Source organism: Seriola aureovittata, chromosome 20 (genome assembly GCF_021018895.1).
Source record: "Seriola aureovittata isolate HTS-2021-v1 ecotype China chromosome 20, ASM2101889v1, whole genome shotgun sequence".
NCBI lineage: Eukaryota > Metazoa > Chordata > Actinopteri > Carangiformes > Carangidae > Seriola > Seriola aureovittata.
Window position 1 is genome coordinate 5,063,058 of NC_079383.1, and position 21,328 is coordinate 5,084,385.

At 39.5% G+C, this 21,328-nt stretch overlaps 2 protein-coding genes across 8 annotated transcripts in view; both read left to right on the plus strand.

The window, feature by feature from the left end:
* The first annotated feature begins 59 nt into the window (after positions 1-59).
* On the plus strand, positions 60-8,614 carry LOC130160920 (cAMP-responsive element modulator-like). Of its 4 annotated transcripts, none has more exons than XM_056363715.1 (7): positions 60-168; positions 549-589; positions 784-931; positions 1,650-1,817; positions 2,234-2,413; positions 5,810-5,954; positions 7,290-8,614. In XM_056363715.1, the coding sequence occupies exons 3-7, from the start codon at positions 835-837 to the stop codon at positions 7,432-7,434; spliced, it is 735 nt and encodes a 244-aa protein (XP_056219690.1). In that variant the 5' UTR covers positions 60-168; positions 549-589; positions 784-834; the 3' UTR covers positions 7,435-8,614. The 4 variants fall into 4 exon arrangements, with proteins under 4 accessions (XP_056219690.1, XP_056219691.1, XP_056219692.1 ...); XM_056363716.1 differs by having other exon boundaries at positions 553-589; XM_056363717.1 differs by lacking the exon at positions 549-589.
* A 2,352-nt stretch (positions 8,615-10,966) lies between these two features.
* Positions 10,967-21,328, plus strand: part of ccny (cyclin Y) — a 37,803-nt gene continuing 27,441 nt past the window's right edge. For all 4 annotated transcript variants that reach the window (XM_056364508.1, XM_056364510.1, XM_056364509.1 and 1 more), the window contains exon 1: positions 10,967-11,663. In XM_056364508.1, coding sequence (XP_056220483.1) covers positions 11,510-11,663 — 154 coding nt within the window. In that variant the 5' untranslated portion in view covers positions 10,967-11,509. The remainder of the gene's footprint in view (positions 11,664-21,328) is intronic.

Here is a 21,328-nt window from a genome sequence, read left to right on the forward strand (position 1 = left end):
AATCAGCCAATCAGAATCGTCGAAAGAATTACTGCCTAACGTTTATCGGGGTTAGCCAAGATTTTAAACAATGCAAACTACAGACACAATTAATGGCAATGTATTAGTCAGTTAATTGTTTAACTGTTTTTTTTTCTTTTTATTCTGATTGTCACTCAAGCTCAACAGGTAGGCTACAGTATATTTAACCTGAGTACAACTAACTTGTTTACTAACAAGTTATAAAATGCTAGCTAGCTCGTCATTATGTAAAAGTTAAACACACTATAGCAGCAATATCCGTTTTAGTTAGCTTGACCGAAATCATCCACTAATGTAATTTATTATTATGATTATAGCTTAACCTACAACTAAACAAGATAGAAAAACCTTCATTGTTTGATCTAACCAGCAGAGGGAGCCATCCAAATCAAGTGTTTGTTGTCCACTTGTTTTCATACAAGTGACACTTCATGATAGAATTTTGTCCCTCTGACAAACTGCATTCATGTCAGGCAGCAGCAGTATCCGACTGCAAACTAACCTCTCCCATTCTTTCTTTGACTCAGAAAGTAGTGAGGCAAAACAGAGAAGTGCTCCATAAACTGAGGTAACTAGTTGAATCATTACACCCCAGTGACCAGTTTAATTTATTCTTCAAACGTCTTTAAGATACTGGCAAATAATGGTATGGCAGATAGTGGCAGCTCAGAAGCATCTCCTTTTTAATTGTCTTACTGTATGTATGTTGCCTTAAATCCCAGCTAAAACAAACCCTAACTCTAATTCTCTTTAATCACTAAGGTGAAATCAGAGTGACCACCCTGATCAGCAGCCCCATCAGTGCCTGTTAGAATGGACCATGTGAAGATAAAAGAGAGATGTCAGCCACCTGGACCTGTGCCTTACGTTGATGCACCTGTGTGCCAGCAAACCAGCTGCAATCAGTCTTGTAAGCATGACTGAAAGCATATGCAATAGCACCAACTACACCTACTACCTCTTCTACTACTGATAGTGATACCATTACTACGGCTGCTGCAACTTATAGTCTTTTTGATAGAACCACCACTGCTACTGCTAACAAAAACAAGTTTACATATACACAGCCGCCACCACCACTTCCTTGTCTTATAAAGTTTTCATGTCTAATGTGTTAGCAAACAGTTGCTTTTGTACACATCCAGCAGACACAGAGCAACATTATCATCCTGTTACAGTAATTTTTATGTGCACCAATTGAATGCCAGTCCAATATTCACTCTCCTTTTGGCTCTATTGGTGGTCTTCACAACTCCTGAGGCAGATTCCGGGTGTAAGTCTTTAGCCTGCTAGATGTTGAAATGTGCGACCAAGAGCCAAGGGTAATTGTTTGTGTCTGATATTTCGTACTAGTAAATAATTTCATGTGTTGAGGGAACAGTCTCAAAATTCATCAAAAACCCTGTATCAGAAAAATAGTCCCAAGTTGACACTAACAAACACGGATACACTATCATATCATTGCAAATGACAGACACTTTGATCAATCTCAACCCACCTTTTTTAACATGGTTTGCCATAGTGATGTAGTTAATAATAAACTGTTACATTGAGAAATTATGGTTGTGTAATTAAATTGCCTAATCTATTAACATTTACTTGGCCCTTTCACTTGTTTATCCTCCCAGTTGAGTTTTTTCCAGGAGGACCTGTCAACTTCCTGCCTGAGGGGACACAGACCCAGCCTTCTATGGCCATGACCGGCACACAAACACCGGAGCCTCCACCAAGCACCTTTCAATACTATGGGGAGACTCTGAATTACGCGAACCGTTATTCTATGCCTCCAATGCCAGGTAAATTTGTTTAACTTTATTTCCAGGCTTGGGTGTATTGTAAAAGTATCAGAACCTATACAGTTGCTGTATGGTGCTCAACAGTTATCACTGTCACAACAATAGGGTCCAGAGTTTGATTATTTACCCCAGTCCTCTGCATGGAGTTTTCCCCTTCTTTTTCTGTTTGTGTAGTGTTCCTCTGGGTCCTCCAGTTAATTCCCCATCAAAAGACAGGGCAATGATACTTGGTTCTTTGCCCATGACCAAGGCAATGGTCTCAGAGCTTTAGTAATTATATAATAATAAATAACAATAATAATGTCATACTGTGCAAAAATATACACAAAAAGAGAGTAGAAACTTTGTTGTTGCCATAAAAAAAAGCCTGACGTATGATTGTGTTCTTGGTAACCTTATGTTTCTACGTTTCAAAGTTGGATTTTTTCAAGGGGGTCCCATCAAGTTTCTGCATGAGGGGACACATAAAATGATGTCTATGGCCATGAGCAGCACACAAACAGTACAGCCTCTGCCAAGCACACCTGTGGACACCGCTGTGTACAACAAGGACATGCTGCATGGCCTCCAGACGAATAGAATGTCAACAGTGTCAGGTAACACGCTGCACAGACCACTGCAACTGAATTGTTAGTATGGGTAGAAAAAAGATAAGATAGGGATAGTTGTTCAGGGTTTCCTGCATCAACTCTGTAAACATCAGATGAAATTATTATAATGATGTGAAACTAAATCAACCTTCGGGGTAAAGAGACAGCCACTAAATCACACAGAAAGGGACACATGTGAGCAGGACCACTGTTTGGATAACATACATGCCAATTAATATAGAATTAACAGGTTTTGTTAAACTTAATTTAACAACAATTAATTAACTCTGCACTCGAATGTCCTGCCTGCCTGCACAGAGAACAGCTGTGCACACCACTTGAATTGGGTTGTGTGTTACCAGGTTGTAGTAATAACAGATGGGTTGAAATTGTATGTATGTGTGTGGATTTTGTCCAGCTTGTGTTTCGTACACAGTCTAGCAACTTGGATAACGTCAGACATACAAAAAGTATGGATCCATGTATGATGAATATTTATAATAAAGGTTGAGGGCCATGCATATTCCGGGAGAATGCCGGGAGATTACCTAAAATACGCTAGAGTCCAGGGAAAAATGCATCTTGGCAGGTATGATATAACTTGGAAGATTTTAACATTCACAGGGTTTATTTTAGCACTTTTACTTTTGATACTTAAAGTCCTTTTTTTTTTTACTTAAGTTACATTGTCAATGCAAGAATTTTACATGTAACAGAGTATTTTCACTTCAGTAAAGATCTGAATAGTTCCTCCACCACCTCCCCGCTGTTTCATATTCCTTTAACAGAACTCAAGTCCTCTTTGTTCCTCTGTCATGCCTGCAGAGGGAGCCAACTCCTTTAGCTTTGTCTGTGAAGTTTATCAGCTGAGAGATAATATTTTGCTGTGGTGGTGAATAAATATACAGACACTCTGTGGTATTAAAGTACCATTTTCAAAGTGACTTCTATCAAGATATACCATTTTTATTTCTAGCAATTAAAAAGCACTGTATGTTAGCAAATGTTGTTTCTGGCTTACACACACAAAGTTTTAATCATAAAAGAGGTTTCTGTGTTTGTTGGAGCCCAAATGATTCAAAGCTCTACTGCCTGTCCATTTTCAGCAAGCCATATCTTCAGTGTTGTCCTTCAGTCTAGCTGAAGAACATTCCTTCCCAAAGACAAACAGCAGAGCCCCTGACTCATAGTGCTGTGTTGAGTAGAGAGCAAACCATACTGTTGACATCAGGAGGCCAGTGATGTCATGCTGATGTCAATGCCTCTAATTGTAAATTGCACACATAGCCTTGCTGTTCGCTGTGGTAACATTTCAGTCAGAGAGAAGACTCTGAAGGGGACACTTTCTCTTGGAAAAGCTGGGAGTAGATTTAGTATGGCTGTAACTGGGGATGAGACAGAAACAGGTATGTTTGCTATCATCTTCTTTGCTGCCTAAAAGTCTTTTTTTTTTTAAACATTCTTGTTAAGTTGAAATATTAATTTCTGAATGTCTTAAAATATAGTGAGTGGTAATTAATGTCAGCAATCAGTGTGGGAAAATTCAGTTAATTCAGGAGTATTGGAATTAAAAAAGTTATTTTGAGCTTCATTACATATTTATACATGTTTTTCAGTGACTACACCACCACCATTATAATATCCAACAGTTCCTTAAAATAAGCTGGCTTCTCTGAGTAGCTGATCTCTGATTACAAAAGTAGCAAAGGATCCAACGAAATATTAGCCTCATTTTCTCTCACAGTCAGCTGCAACAAGCTTATAAAGAAAGAAACATTTTCACTGGCCCTGCTTGTGTGTCTTTCTCTCTCTGTCTCTCTCTCTCTATATCTCTCTCTCTCCCTCTCTCTCTCTCTTTCACCTGCTGGCTCTCACTCTCTCTCTCTCCCCTCTGTGAAATGCTTCAGTGCTCTGCCCACTCACAGCACATAGCAGCAGTAGCTGACGTCACTGCTTTTCCTGGAACAGGCCCCCAGCAGCGACATGTAAATGTGAACCAGTGAATACGATGTACATTGACGTCAGCCACTGGCCATGCTGTGATAATATGCAGTTCCCTTTGATTCCAACATATCACAGAATTAATTATTAGTGTATTATAATACGAGGGGCAGTGAGTTCTACTGGCACTGAGCAAACAGTGAACAAAAGAATAAGTAGATAAAAATTTCACCATCTGTAACTCTGTACTTTTTTTTCAGTGCCACACATTTGATAAGATCTTATCCTAAGGACCTTTACAACACAATATGTGGTTGATTTAGTTTGGAGGAAGATAACTGTATGTACCCTGGGGAGATAAAAGAAGAGGGAATTAAATGTCGAATTCAGTCACTTATATGCATGATATATGATTATATACATTTATAATTTTTATTTTTGTCATTATTATTATCTATTTACCACAGCCTCATATGCGTTACTTCATTTCACAGCACATTATTTATGAGCATGGGATAGACAAAATCTTTGAAATCTTTAACATCTACTAAAACTAGAGTGAATTTACAATGACTTTCTGAAACATCCTCATGGAACCTTTGAAAATGAGAGCCTCAACTTTAATAGAGAAAAAAAGTCATACTGAAAGAAGTTATTTAGGCTATGCTAGTTTTACCTGTCTCTAAACACAGTGCACCAGATTTTTTTAAATTTAATGTAAATGTTTTCTAAGTGGAAATTTGTACGTTATTACCAATTATTAAAAATTTAAATAAAACCCATTGCACCTCGCAATCTACCGGCATAGGGATTAGTTGTTACAAATATTTATACTAAGTACAACTATTGCGTAGCTAACTGGCCAAACACATTACCAACGTTAGCTTGCTAATATAAGACCTATTTATATTGATCAGTAAAATTAGTAATAAGATATTGCTGACATATCTATAATATTCTGTTTAATAGAAAGACATAACACAGTATAGTGTAACTCAAATTTCCATAACATTAGCCTAAATTGCCAAAAATAGCATTCATTAAGTTAGCATAATCTGATAATTTTCCTGCTCATTCTCGTTTGAATAGGACTAAAGTCCATACAAGTCCATTCATTTGCAAAGCATTGGCAGTTAAGTTTAATTAAAGTTTAATCTTTAATGAATTGCTTTGCCCCATTAAACTGTAACATAACTTATTTTAAGGCTTGCTGTGACAATAGTGACTTGCTGTATGCACAATTGATAACTTAATGGGAGGGCACAACAGATGTTTCCTAGGAACAAATTCTAACAAATTACTGAAGTCTTTAAAACGTAAGATATTGCTTTAGTTTGACTGGTGCAACCTAGTTTAGGAAATCATTAGTTTGAAAATAGCAACTTTAGTAGTTTCTTAGGAAGAATTTTATACACAAGCTTCTTAATAGATTTGTAATGAGCTTGTTTTGTGTCTCCCCAGGTTCCACAGGTGACTTGACTGCCAGCCAGCTGCATAAACCTAGCTCCAGCCTCCCACAGGGGGTGGCAGGAGCCAGTGCTCATACCCCAATGAAACCTGTCGCAGACGCCTTACAAAAGAGAGAGCTCCGCTTGATGAAGAACAGGTAGAGAGGACCATTCACGCTCATGAGCCTTGACATTAGACCGATAAATGAGCCATACCTATATTAGCAGCAGATATTATCAGCTGATATTGGCTATATTAAATATATTGGTATCAGTGTATATAGTGGCTCGTAATTAAAGTGAAATTTCGGTACAGAATGACAAAAATAAGGAGCTTATTTGCTTTCTTACTGCGCGCTACATGAGATGATTGATACCGTTCTCATGTCTACGCTAAGTGGAGGAGGAAAGGGACAGCCAGCATCTGATTAGCTTAATGTAGCGTAACAACTGGAAGTAGGGAATGCACCTACTGTGCCAGGACCTTAAGCTCATTAATGAAGACATTTTACCTTGTTTATTTAAGAACTCTGTTACATTACTTTTTCCAACAGAGTGCACTGACTAACACATTTAAGGGATCCTTACCCAAAAATTTTCTATGTTTGTATAACAAAATGACTATTGGCCAGTTTATTGTTGGAACTCTCAAATGTTAATATCGGTATTGGCCTTGGACACAGCAGTCTGGCTCTATTGGACACCTTCACTGTATACCCTTGGAGACTTCCTTCCAACGTCCTTTCTGCTGTGCCTGCTGTGTAGTACACTAACACCTGGCAAACACCAAGTGCCACTGGATGACAATAGCTGCATGTCATAAAAAGATCCACAAGCCTATCATCACTTTCCTGCATGATTCCACACCATCCAGAGTCTTAAGCTGCTAATTCTTAGGTTGTCTGCCCATTATCTGCTCTGTAACGTATGGTATGTTTGGAGGGAAGAGTGAGTTCGCTGATATGAATTATTAGGACATTGAAAGTAGGTCAGTTGTATGTGGATAGGTCTGATTTGCTGGTCAGCGAAATTGATTACCCGCTGCTTTCAGTGTGATTTCTGCTTGCTGTCTGTGGAAGACTTTGAGCTCAGTTTGCTGTAAACAACTTTGTGTTGCTGCTGACGCTGACTCCTACTTTTCTCGTTTGCATGTTCCCTGTCCTCCCACATGATGATTTTTACTACGATCAGTCACCACTGAATCATTATGCTTGTTTATTTTTTGGTTGTTTTTTGGTTCATGACATCCTACTCCTTGGCTTGACTCCATTATGTGAAGTCCAATCCCGAAGGCGTCTAATGTCACAAACATGTTCATAATCATCAAACATTCTGTGCCCACACGAGAAAATCTTTTGTATGCTTTGTAATGGGAGCTCTCTTTCCCCCTCGATGTAAACTGATTTCATGGATAGAATGAGTTCTCTGTTGTATCTGGGAGAAAAGCCAAGATGTTATGGCTTCTTTTTCATGGTAACTGTTGTTGCCTACAGGGAAGCCGCCCGGGAGTGTCGACGAAAGAAGAAGGAATATGTCAAATGCCTTGAAAATCGTGTGGCTGTGCTCGAAAATCAAAACAAGACTTTGATTGAGGAGCTTAGAACCTTAAAGGACATCTATCGACACAAAGTCGAATGATTCCTCAAAGAGAGAGGAGGAACCACGACTGTGTGGAACTGTGTCGTCTGCTTCTGTGGGGTGTCTTGAGGACTCTGGTTTTGCTTATATAGACACACGCACAAACACTCACATGAACACACACTCACACAAAACACTCCTTGTCCTTGCTGTTAAATGTGTTTACATGATGATGTCAGTGTTTCTGGCTCTGAATTACCCAGGCACCACAACCAGGAAAAACATGAACCTTGTTTCAGGTCAGGGTTATTGTCAGGGAGTATTACGAGGAGCTTATGTCCCTTTGCACAGGCAGGCTGCCAGAGCATGCAGGAGGAGAAAGAAGGAATATGAGGACCAACTGAAGTTACGGGTTGCAATACTGGAGCTGGAGAATCAGAACCTGACAGCCAGGCTGCAGTGCTTCAAAAACCTGAACATCCAAATACCAAACAGTTACTAATGCCTTTATCACCTAAACTGCACTGCATTTTACATTCTACTTTGATTAGTTGTATAATTTGGCTGTATTAATGTACTGTCAGTTGAAAGCCTTTGTGATGGTCTATTTTACTATGGATGTTTGTTAAGGGAAACACTGTCATAAACCAAATGTTCAAGGGAATCTGATCAAATTGCAATGTTTGTGTTTTATTTTACTCCACTTCAGAACTTCTGATGCAAGCACACTAACAGGAATTAACACCCACTGCATTTATCACCCACCACCCATCCCTCATATTTAACATACAGTCCCACCAGGATCTGTTGTGCATCTCTACAAGGACTTTTCTGCTTCTGACCTGTGGCATCAATATTTATTTGGGCAGGTTTCCCCTGCATTTTTAGACTTTTGAATACAACTGCATAGTTTGGAAAAAATAGAAACAAAAACGTGTCTTAATATGAACAGGTGTACATTTAGTTCACAACAACAACATACATGCGTTTGTGGAAATTGAATTAATTTACTGTTTTAATTCACTTTGCTTAGTCTCGGTATACCTGGCTGAATTTAGAAGTGCATTTATGTAACTCATTTGTTTTAATGTCAAAGTTGATGCTGAAATCCAGCTTTTTAACTTCAGTGTTGGTTTTATTTAACACATTAGCTGTTGTCTTGTCATCACCACGTCGTATTTAAAGGTCTTAGACAGATGTTTTTAAAAATGTATTTGCCTCAATAAAGTTCTTACTTGTCTCTCTATGTTGTTTTCACACACACACACACACACACACATTGTTCACTGTTAACTAGGGTACTGACAGAAAAGAGGGCCTACATGATTAGTGTTTGTAAAGCAAGTCAAAACAAGTGAGTTTATTTGTTAACCTAAATTTGAGAGATTAATGAAAGAAAAATACCAAAGCACTTATACCTTTAATTAATCAAGCAATCACCCAGGTAAAAGTTCCATTATGAGTATTTGATAAAGCTTTCATTGCTGTGCGGAGTCTCAACCTTGGGTTTCTGCTCTGAGAACAATGTGCTGTCCTTCCGTGATAACTCGACTTGATGGCAAGGACTCACTGGAAAAGCAGATCTTCTCCTGACTCATCTTTTGTTGCCTTTTGTAGATGACAGGCATGTTGTGGAAGAGCCACACTGTTTACACAGTTCATGCTGGAAAAATGTTAATATTTAAACACTGGCATTCTCCTCCAGAATTGGTTGCAGTAAAAGGGAAAGTGTGTAGGTTCTATAGTCAGATATTGGCCAACAAATCCTGATATGAGAAGATTTAACAGCAAAAGAACGTGGTAAAGACACAATTGAAGTTTGCATTTCTATAGAAAAAGACTAGTGTAACACCTCAAGTAAAGATGTTTAAAATGTCTCTTATTGTTTTTTTGTGCTACATCTTCACTGCTTTGTGTTTGGTTGCAGTGACTGTGGGTCTCCTGGTTTCACTCCCATGCACTGTTTATTGGTGAGTCATAATTGGAAGGAAAAAAAAAAAGGAACTAAGGAAAGAATCTAATACCACTGAGACTTGCCTTGCACCTGGGCCTATTGTGAAACCTTATTCCTGTCCAGCGTATAACAAAACACAGACAACTTCCACACTGATAGAGACAAAACTGTGGAATGCAGCATTGGGGAAAAGGAAATACTGTCCGAGTGTAAACAGAGACAACAGCAAATGAAACATCATTGTCTCTGGTGAAGTCGCTGATCACTACACAAATTGATTTGCCTATAATATGTAAAATGCTTCCAAACGCAGCTACAGCACACTCTTTAGTCTGAGATCTTGGTTTGCTGGATTTTCCTTCTTATAATTTTAAGATGAGAAGTGAAGGTTTTGAGACAGATACCCCTTGCGTCATAGGTGCAAAAAACATCTTTCAGATCACAAAATGCATTTTCTTAAAAACCTGGAACAGGCTGTAATGTCATTATTAAATGCAATGCAGCTGTAGTACCAGCAGGCTGCACTACAGCATCATGCCTGATCTTTTAGTACAGCATTTCAACCTGTGCAATCATGCAACAAGCCCATCTTTTCTCATACATCCCTCAGTCTCCAGCATCGTCACTGTTAGTCTTAGGCATCAGCACACACTGTCCCACATGTCAAGCGAACATGTGAATGGATTAGGATATTCCTCAGGACTCCACTTTGTTTATGTTAACCTCAACTAATCCAACTTAATACTGCAGAGAGATTTGGACTGAGCAGCCATTTTACTCTGACACAGGCAAAGTAAAGCCCTAATGGATTTGTCAGTCATCAGACAAGATCAAATAATTAACTGGCACACAAATATGGGTAAGAAGGAAACGACAGATGTCCATGTTTGGGTTCACAACAGGAAAAATAAACAGGCACACTGCTATAGATGTAGCACTGCAGCCAACCCACCTGGTTAAGCAAGAACAAATTCCAATATATGCTTAGTTTATTGTTATTATAATAACTGTAGATAAATATTAATGAAAAGGAACAATCGAAAATAGTGGGCCACAGGAACCCACTTGAATCCTTGAGATGTTTCTATTCTATTCCATTATACACTGTGTTTATTTTATTTTATTTATTTTATCCCCTTAGATCCCATGCCGTAATTGTCCATTTATTACACACTTGTAACCACCCACTTGAACCGGAACCTTTTCCATTACAGCCACAGTGCTGTAGGTTTTTTAAGATATGTTTACTTGCTGCCGGACATATTGTAATTTCTACTTGCATTCATATACGCCCCCTTTCCCTCAATAAACTGCAAGAGATGTATAAAAAGCGAACACTAAGACTACAGAGTCAGCAACACAAGCTAAAACGGAACTCTGCTACTGTACTTTTTTCTGAGCAAATTGTTTTTAAAGTTGAACAACATCCAAAATTCAAACAATACCACAAGATCCAGAGGTTTAACTCAAAACGGTGGCTAAATTCCCCTTTACTCTCTCAAAACACAATTATTTTGTTTTCTGTCGATCTTTCTTAGGTAAAAACCACTATATGGAATCAATTTAAATTTGCGAAGCCATTTCTTATCTTAATTCCCCCGCTTTACGGGATGCAATTGAAAGCAACACGGCAGCGGATGTAGCAGCAACAGCAGCAGCAGCAGCAGCAGCAGTCTACACTATATCGGCAACCATGTAGCGCTGAGAGCAAAAACATCCTCTCCCGACAAACTAAAGGATCATGTCCTCTTATTCATTCATGTCGCCATAAAGTAACAGTGTGTCAAAATGTGTGTGTGAAGAAAACCCGACTCGCAGATGGGAATTACAAGGCGACGGAGTCGACAGTGAAACCGAAGCCTGTTAATATAGAGGCACTATCTGCCCTCGCCTGGAGGTTTGGAAGGGGACGGTGGGCTACTCTTGATTTATTAGTCTACTTTGGCGTTTTATCAGCTTTTTAAATGACTCCACTTATCCATCTAAGCACATTTTAGAACCGAGAGAAGGGCGTGTAACGCTAACGGATAGCGGGCCAGTTTGTAGTTTGCACCAGGTCTGCCTATCCGCGTTACCGCCCCGTTTTTTCTCTCTTGTAGTAGCGCTAAAAGCACAGCCAGAGGGCTGAAGACAGGCTACACTTTTGGGAGAGGACACCAGTCGCCAAAACCTGCTTACACTATGGGGAATACAACCTCCTGCTGCGTGTCGTCAAGCCCAAAACACCGGAGGAACAACCACTCTCGGCTGGAGACCTACCGGCCGGAGCCGGAGCTGAGTCGCGAGGACACGGGCTGCAATCTCCAGCACATCAGCGACAGAGAAAACATAGATGGTAAGATGCAGACTTACCCTCTTTTCACTGATGTGCCTGAATCACATTTAAATAGCCTAATATAAGAAGAACTCACAGAAATTGCTGAAAATTATTATTATTATTATAGTTATTACCATCATCATCAAGGTCCATGGTAAAAGGGATGTGGACATTGATTTTCTTATTCTGTAAATACTTATGCCTCTGCAGATTTAGGCTGCAGGATTAACAGATAATGAAAACTTGCAACATCTGTGCAAAGGACCCACCCACTCATCCATTACACCAATAACTACAATACTGTAGGCTTCCTTCTCAGTGAACTTCCAGCATTTTGGAAGCCACAGCCATGAGGCAGTGGTTTCCAGGGTTTCAAATTAACAGGGGTTCCCTGAGCCATTTGCTGCAGGTCTGCTTTTAGAAATAAGGTGTTATGATCATTTCAAGGCTCATTGTTACCTTCTATTTGTATAACAAGCCTCGTAGCTGGTGCTGGTTTGATTAAAAACCTTGTGATTTGTGGTCCATGTTGTCTCTTTGATTGGCTTGTTTGCTTAAGAAATTTTTAATCTGTCTGTTAGGCGTGGATGTTTTAATTTTCACAGTCCAGAGGGAAGTTTGCTGAGGGAGACATGACTTGATGACTTGACCTTAAGCTTGCGTCATTTTTCACAATGTATCCATGTGTGAAAGTGTGCGTAGGGTTGGGACAGCGTATTGAAGGGTGAGTGTGAATTTGTGTTCCAGTGGGTGGTGGCGTGATAATGATGGATAGTGTTTATGGCAGGGTGCCCCTTCTCTTCCTTTGGGGAACTGAGTAGGATATGATCAGTAACAAGTTTTAACCCTCATTAACACCAGCACAATCACATTCTGTTGTACATTTTAGATCTACAGTTTTGTAGATCTTACCCAAATAGATAAAAAGTTTTGAGAAGGGATGCCTTGAAGCACCATTGTGTCGATTTCATCAGGATCTAATGAGGTGTAAAGTGTGTCTAATTGTGTGTCATTGACAAATAAAAACTTTAGGAACCCCAGTGATTCGTAAGGAAATGGGAAGGAGAGGGACGCCAGAAAGGAAATCATCCCAGCATGCCACCACAGTCAAGAAATTACCAGTGATGCTTGACGAAATGTGCAGTTATTAGAAAACATGAAACATTAACAGGAAGTTGTCCCAATGATAGTTGTTTGGGCATAATCAAATCAGGTCATGGCTCATCAACCCACTTGGCATCACATTGTCTCAGTCCTCAAAATGAGTCAAGATCATGGTTTTCGTCCTGCAGTGCAGAGCAGAGTGGATACGAATAGCACAAACAGCCCCTCTCAGGGTGGTATGATGTCGGCCAAAAGCAGGTCAAAATGTCACTTGGACTTATGTCTGTCTCACTTTCTCTGGGATGGCAGGTTTCTTCCCAGAGCTGTATTTCTCACTGCAAAAAGGGCCAGTCAGCCTCGCTGTACTCCTCCCTGTGAGGATTGGACTCTCTGTAGTGAGTAATCAGGAAAGCCTCAGGGTCTGAACAGTGCCTTCTTCAGCAACTTTGTAATTGACGGAGCAGCCATGGAATGGGTCGAATGTGGGTTGACCAGTGTGGTTTTTAATGACCAGATGGATATTTACACTGTAATTTTGGACTACAGCTTTTTTTTTTTTTTTTTTGCTGACACTTCTGATCTGGGTTGGGGTAGTAGCAGGGTTAAGCAAAGTACCCCAGACCTCCTTTCTCCCTAGTTACTGTACTTCTTCCTGCTCCTGTTGGGGGATCCCAAGGCACCCCTGGGATATATAATCCCTCCCAGCATGTTCAGGTCTACTCAGGGCTGTCCTTCTTGGACATATCTGGAACACTTCCATGGAGAGGCGTCCAGGGGGAATCCTAACCAGGTGTCAGAGCCCCACCCTAACCAGCTCCTCTCCATGCGAAGAAGGAAACTCAAGTTTGGTTGCTTGTATCCACAGTCTCATTATTTCAATCATTAGTGCCTGTGGTATTCATGTATTCTTTTGACCCCTTTAATGCCAGAAAAAAATCGCATTTTAACCCATTTTTTCAATGGTTTAGAGCTGAAACATCTAATTCATTAATTGATGGAAAAAAAAGATCAACAACTGTTATGAGAATCAATCAGTTATTTTTCCAGCAAAAATGTGAAGGCGTTTCCTGGTTCCATCTTCTCAAATGTGTAGATTTGCTTTTGTTTCGTCATATATGATAAAATGAAATAAAATAATTGGTAAAATAATCAGAAGATGAACCGATGATGAAGGTAAATAGTCGCTGGTTGTGTTCACAGCACAAAGAATGTTAACTGAATCATATTTAATGTTTCCTCAATATATTCACTCAGTTCAGTCTGTGTAACCCTATAGTCAGTGCATGTCCACTTATTGCCAGAACACAAGGTGAGTCACAAGGATAATTCTTTTGTTGTGATGAAGGGAAAGGGAGGGCAAGTGCAGGTCTTAAGCTGGTTTTTTAGTGTTTGTCCTAAGCTGTTTACACAAGTCTTTAGGCAACGACCCTTTGACCCTGTCACTGGACCTCTAATGGCATTCCACAGCCAGAAGAGTCCTGAACATATACTGCGGAGCAACACAGCTTGGTCCAAGCAAATTGATAGTTGAGAAAGTCATATATACTGTAGGTCATCACGCCCAAGCCTGGATATAGTAAAAAGCGGGTATAATCTTGAGTACAGTGTGAACAGTAAATATTGAAATGTGCAAGGAGATCATGTGATTCAAGGAAATTTGATATCTTTCTTATGAATGAGTGAGAACATAGAAGCTCAAATGTTTATCTTGCCTGTTAGTTCTCATACAGATGGGCAGCATGATGGTGATTAAGTTCTTGAGGTCGGGCTTTCCATCCGCCATCCATTTTAGAAAATACCCATGGACAGGACCTTAACCCTATTTCAAACCTGTTTCGTTTTCTGGCAACATAAATAGAAAAACATGTAAATGAGAAGGAGGAGAGAAGCAGACATAAAGGGCTGATCCCGGCTGAAACTAGGCAGAATGCAAATACTACCACGTGGTCCAAGGTTTTGCCCTAATCTCGTTTGATTTGATTTTACCTGAACAAAATACAGTGGTTTTGTTTCCATATAGTGCATGAATGTGTGTTTTTTGTGTGGATACATTGAGCATGTGATTACAGAAAATCAGCCATGAGAACTGCTGACAGTGGTGATGACACACGAGGACACTCTCCCGTGTGCGCAAACACAACACACAGTGCTCATTGAGAAGCCTTCTTTCATGTAAAAAAGGATCTTTCAAGTGGACCCTAACACAAATCAGCAGTAAAATCTGATTTGCAAGAGCAATTGCTCACTTTCTGTATATTTCCCTGTGTTCTGCTCATAATTTATGTCAGTCAGAGGTAGAGGCTGCAGATTCATGCCTATTCTCGCAGCCAGTTTATCTCTATACCCATTTGTGTTCAGTTTGTCATGCTATATAATTTATATCCTACTTCACAGCACGTATAAGTATGCCAATACCAGGGAATGGGCCTCTTCGCACATCACTTCTCTTTGACTGTGATAAAGACATGTCGACTACTACAGATATACAGGCCTAAAGGGTAGTTAAACTTTATGGTTGCTATCAACACAAAGGTTAAGCAATTGAATCCCAAAGGGAGGAAATCACTCATGAAATACTCCCACTTTCCAGCAAGTGTTGTTCGACCGGTGGTTCGTGTGGTCACTGAGCAGATTCCGCAGTCGAGGTGCTTTCCAAACTAAATGTGTTTAATATGAAAAATGCATAGGTAGTTACATAAGGAAAGTAAAGTCTATAAATGGTGGCTTTTTGGATATTGGATGTTGTCAGATGGTAGCAGTGATGTGGATATAAAGCCATACACACAGCACAAAATACCTCTTTACACCTTTATCTGAAGCTAAGGAATCCAGCAATAAGAAGTGGCAAAATCTTAACGGTAAATAGAAAGATATTTAAAAATAATTTCTACATTTCTTGATGATAACAACATTTTAACTTGAGCAATTTGCTAAGTTTTTTCCTTATTTAACCTTATTTTTAACACAAGGGAAACTGCATCAGCAACAGCTCTTTTCTTAGGTCCTTTTGAGAAAAAATAGACCAACTGAACATCTATTTTTACAGCAGAGGGAAACAAGGAAGTTTAGAGTAATAGGAGAGGGATATGGAGGACAAGATTATCAGCGATTACATATCGTCATCTACATGTATCTCATTTAGCTCAACATGACCAGGTTCAGTGCCACTGCAGCGCTCCGAAGAAAGAGGGACCCATTAAACAGCTGAGCTATTTTTAGCCTAATTTGATCAGAAGACATTGTAATGTTATATATATTCTGCACAGCAGCTCTAAGTGAAGGTGATGTCTCACAAATAGGAGAGAAAAGAAAGAGATATGGAAGACAGAACAGATGGATCTCTCACCCTGTTTGGGTTTTACTTAACACCGACATCTGTAAGTGAGCAATGGCTCCAGGCCCAGCATTTGTCTGTCTCATCAGTGTTAAAGTTTTTATTTCTGGAGTACACACACACACACACACACACACACACACACACACACACACACACACACACACACACACACACACACATTGATGAGTCCCGCTAGCAGGCTAATTGAAATCTGGACATGGATTATTCATGCCTGGTTGATGAGCCTGGGGAGTCTCCTAACTATGAATTCCAGACGAGTTGACCTACATGTATGGTGTATGATACTATGATGTTTTCATTGTTGATGAGGTGAAAAATGCTCATTATTGTTTCTCTGTCTCAGGTAAAGATGTACACATTTAAATTGACAAGTTCCGTTTCTAACATGGACATAATTACAAACAGCTATTATGAAAAACTGTATGTGCATCACATTTTGACCAAATAAATTATGAATGCATAAATCATGTAAAAATATTTGAGCGGTGAAGAACATGAATAATCATGTGAATATTCTATTAAAAGGATTCTGAATTAATATTTCTGCAAGGAATTATCAACTATTTTTGGGATTGACTAAGCAATCTTGCCCTGTGCAGACTTGTGTGTTTTAATAGTTTTAAGGTGAAATCATCTTGTATTCAACCAAATTGTGGATTATAGTTAATATATAAAGCTTTAAGCATTACATTTGGCCAAACAGTACAAGTGATGGTGAATGCATTTGCAGCATTTTGGCATCTCCCCCTTATGGTACATTTTTCTAGTGAACTAAACCAGGAGAGTAAAGCTCTTCAAAACAATCCTGTGCAGCAAAATGACTAGTCAGAGTTAGAATCTGAGTCATTATCCACTGTTTTATACAGCTAATGAACAATTACTCAGGAAGGAAGCAGTCATAAAAGATGCAGCTTGCAGCAATAACAGTTTGGGTTTTAAATAGAGTGTTTGATGAAGTGTGAATCTTACTTTGTCTAATTTTGCCACAGTAAGCTCATGCATACTCCTCTGGGAAATGTAAGACATTTGGACTGGTAGGAATCATACCTCTGGATTTGGAGCCATGGAGCCAAGGTGAGGGCAGATATATCTGAACTTTCTGGGCAGAGTGAAAGCAGCTGCACCTACAAAAGTGAAAAAGTAGTATGTGTTTAGTGACATGTCAGTGGCACTCCACCTTGTTTTTGTAATTCACTCTTGAGTCAGTCTGTCCCTCAGTCTGAACTTCCACATTTTTCCCTCCTGCTGCCTCATGATTTTAAGTTGTGGATACACTGATATGATTTTTGGAGTATGTTAGGGTTGCAACAGTCTAGTGCACCATACCTGTGCTGATGCCGAACTTGATGATATGTATTGGCCAGCTGTGACCGATCCACATTACAAACAGTTTTCTTTGTCAGTCTATCGATTACCTTCAATCAATCATGACAGGCTGCAGACTCATTAAAGTCACCCCACTGAGTTACACACAGTGGACGTCGTTTACAGATTTTGATCTGAAAAAGAATTGTATCGACAGATACCCTGAACCTGATTGTTACCAGGGAGAGAAAAAGTCAGAATAGTGCATCCTTAATGCATATTGGTTTTAGTACGAATATGTACAAAATGTTTAAGCTTTTCAAACATACATGTATGGTTTATAAAATGGTACTTTTATTTTTTTGTTGCTTCTTTTACAGTTAATTTGACAGTTGTATTAAACGTGTATCAAAAATCACAGTCAGTGCAGTTTCACCCTGTTCATTGGGTTATCTAATCTGTGTATGTGTATGAAACTTTGTTTATCCAGGGATAGTGGGTTGAAGACAAATTGAAAGCCCTGCTTAACAGCTAGACCTTGAGTCATATTCAGAAATTTCAGACACATGTTGACATCTGGCAGCTGACCTGTGCAACCGCAGTCCTTTACTCAGCATTACTGCTGGAGAAACTGTGGTTAAAGTGCTCGTAGCTGCTAGGAAACCGAATGATTTCTGATGTATTCCTCTCAACCTACAACTCTCTCCTCATGTTTTTGTGTATGGTGGTTGTGTTTAGGACTGTCTGTACTGACAGGACAGCTACAGTGTTTAAAACAGGAGACAAACTGGAAGCTTGCTCTTAGCTGCCAACCTCTTAAGCGCAAGAGCTGCATCAACTCGCAGATAGCAGAAGTGGTTGCGATTGGTTGCAAGATTCTGAATCATGTCCTCTCACAGTCACTGCCTCATAAAAAACTATTCATCTACTTGACCACTTCTCATTTATGCTCACAAAAACCAGTAATTTCCCAGAAGGAATAGCAAATCATTTCAGAGGGAACAGTTTCCATTTAACAAACAAATGAACTGATTTGCAGAATGTTGAATGAAAATGCAATTGGCTGTGACAATCTCATTCTGGTGTCTCGTTTGGCTCGACTCGGCCCACGCTGGGGGAGATGAATCTACTGCCCACAAATTACCTGCTAGTGTGTTCACTCATAGTGCCCCTGTTTCCTGAGAGATTCACATTGTAATGGTCTTCTGCCAGTTCTGATTAAGAGATGGGAGGAGACCGGTGGATCACACATCGAAAATACTCATTAAAATAAGAGAGGGTGTCTCTGTGTGAAGGATATGTCACAAATTCATTAGCTTTCATTATTATTCAGTTGTAACAACAACCAAGCGCCGCATATGTAGTCTGTGATATGAAATCCATCTTGTTTGCAGTGTAGTGAGGAAGAGTGGTGCATGAGAGGTGCAGTCCTCAATGTGGTTGATCAATTGAGTTCACAGTGAAGTTCAAAAGTTGACACTCCACATCTGCAGAATAATGCTCCCATTATGTGAAAAGCTTGAAACTTAAGTCCAGTTTTCCTTGGACTTGGCTTTGATTTGTATTCATAGAAAAAAAAAAATAATGGAAAGCAAAGTTTCACAAATGCATTTTAATTAGGGCTGCACAATTAATCAGAAATATAATTGAAATTGCAATAGGGCCAAGTGCAATATCCAAATAGCAGGAGCTGCAATTTTTCTGATAAAGGTAAAATGTGTCACATCATTGTTGTGCATTGTTAGCACCATGAGAATTGTGGTGCTACAGAGATGCCCTGGCCTACAAATCATATTCTCCAGACGTAAGGGAACATGCTTGTTTGGTGCAAGGCCCAACAAAAATCATAGCATGATTTTGAATTTTTTTTGGAGTGAAAATGAAATGCAGAAATAACCATTCCGATTGCAATCGCACTTCTTCCCTCAAACTGATTGACATTTTGGAGATGGGTAGTACATTATGACAGAAGTAAATGCTGAATGTGTATGTTGAATGTCAGCATTTCATAAGTTCCGGCCATTACCACACAGAGCTATTGATAGGTGTGTTTGAAGTCAGCCTTGGGTTTACCCTCATGGCTACTGTTAGTATTTTGGTCAGAGGAAGTTGATACTGCTGAAAAGAAAAAAACTGATATATTATGTTTTGTTTGTTTTCGTTTTGGGCCATCAAAGTGTTAAACTCAGGCTTTTGCAAGATGGCTGTGTTGTAAAGTGTGGGAATGCCACCAGTCTTTGTGATTCAAAGTCTTCACTTCATTAGGAGTGTACTCCCCAAATCCAGAAAAAAAAAGAATCAGTGAATGCCCATGGTTGAGAGTCTAAGTAGATTCCCATCAGTGCTCTTGAATGGTATAATCAGAAATCAGCTTACATAATGCGGTCTGTCTAGTTGCTTGCTGAAGTGGTGCTTCCATCCGCGTGCACGCTTGGGAACGGGACTCGAGAGATCATTTGGGCACAGCTGTCAGCATGCCACTTGCATTACTGGCAAATTTGCACTGTAAACTGCCATAATATTTTGTCTTAATTTGAGTGGAGAGGACGGAGACACCCACATTCTATAAGACAGATGAGGTTTACAGGGATAATCTGTGCGACCATGTTTGACCTTACTGAGCTTTTCACAATAGGATTTAAAGCAGAGATTTGCATTTATTACCTCACATCCTATTCTGGCTAAATGAAAAGGACAAGAGTGAGTCACGGCCTTGACTGAAGTCCTTGAGGAACAAATCTGAACCAAGTCTCAGATGGTTTGTAAAAAGTAATTACTAAGGAAAACTCTAAAGCTAATGGATGGTGTTATGCTATCCCTTTCTCTTGCACACATTACCGCCACCTGTTTGAGCCTGAAACAGCCAGATACACAAGCAGTGTTTTTACCTGCCTCATTAGCCACAGATGAAATACTCTCGTGCAAGGCACTTAACCTCTAAAGTGTTTTAAAAGTAAAAGTCTGGAGAGAACAAGTGGAAGAAAAAATTGTTATTGTAATGTTAGTGATACAAGTCTAATTTTTTTCTATTTACTTTTTAGTTTTTTTTCTTATTTTTTTCAATTTATAAAAGACTCTGTGGGTTTTGATTTGGTTTTATTAGTTAGGAAACTTTTCTCAGCAAGTAATGGAGCATAAAATCTTTCAAGTTATCTGAGAACATAAACTCAGAGCAGTTTATGTCCTTTGAAATTCAGTATTGTCAGTGAACAGCAAAGAGATCAATCATTAATCTCCTTAAATCAAACAGACTTTCTGGATCACAGTGGCATAATTAGCTGTATTTCAAAGCACTGCTTGTGTCTCAAGAAATTCAACATACAACGATCAAACTCAAAGTTAAACCTCAATCAAGAAAAACGAAATTGCCTGCTGCCGTTTTTCCAAAATTAGAGTGCCATGCTGACTAAAGGCAACAGAAGGAAGTGGAACTGTAGAGATTCACACATCCATTCTCATGACATCAGCCCTACGGCTGCAGCTGCTGGGTCTTTCTGCATAAACTGCACTGTGTGAACGCAGTGGCATACAGTTTTTCCTCTCTGCTTAGCCGGTAAACTGTAACCCATAGGGTGAATTTATTAACAGCGGAGACCCTCTGCAAAGGCTTCACTGTAAAGCCTATGTTAATGTAATCTCCTATTAAACCTCAGCGTTTGAAACCAAGTTAACACACAGGTAATTGAGAAACAGAAATAGCTGCCTAACTGTCAGTATCAGTCTGACGTCTATACTGGAAGCAGTTTTCATATTTCATATTTGACACATTGACATATTAACACCAACATGTGCTTTGAATTCACATGTGGGCTTTCATGTGACTCTCTTGTACTGGTAATTACAATCATACATCGCTCTCCGCGGGTTGGAATAGCTCATTCTGGTGCAGCAGGGTACAGTAGTGAGTGTTGTTGTT

Coding starts and splice junctions, on each gene's coding strand:
- LOC130160920 (XM_056363715.1), top strand. CDS start 835: ATGGACCATGTGAAGATAAAAGAGAGATGTCAGCCACCTGGACCTGTG. Junction 1,818..2,233: donor TTCTATGCCTCCAATGCCAG/GTAAATTTGTTT, acceptor TACGTTTCAAAG/TTGGATTTTTTCAAGGGGGT. Junction 5,955..7,289: donor CTCCGCTTGATGAAGAACAG/GTAGAGAGGACC, acceptor TGTTGCCTACAG/GGAAGCCGCCCGGGAGTGTC.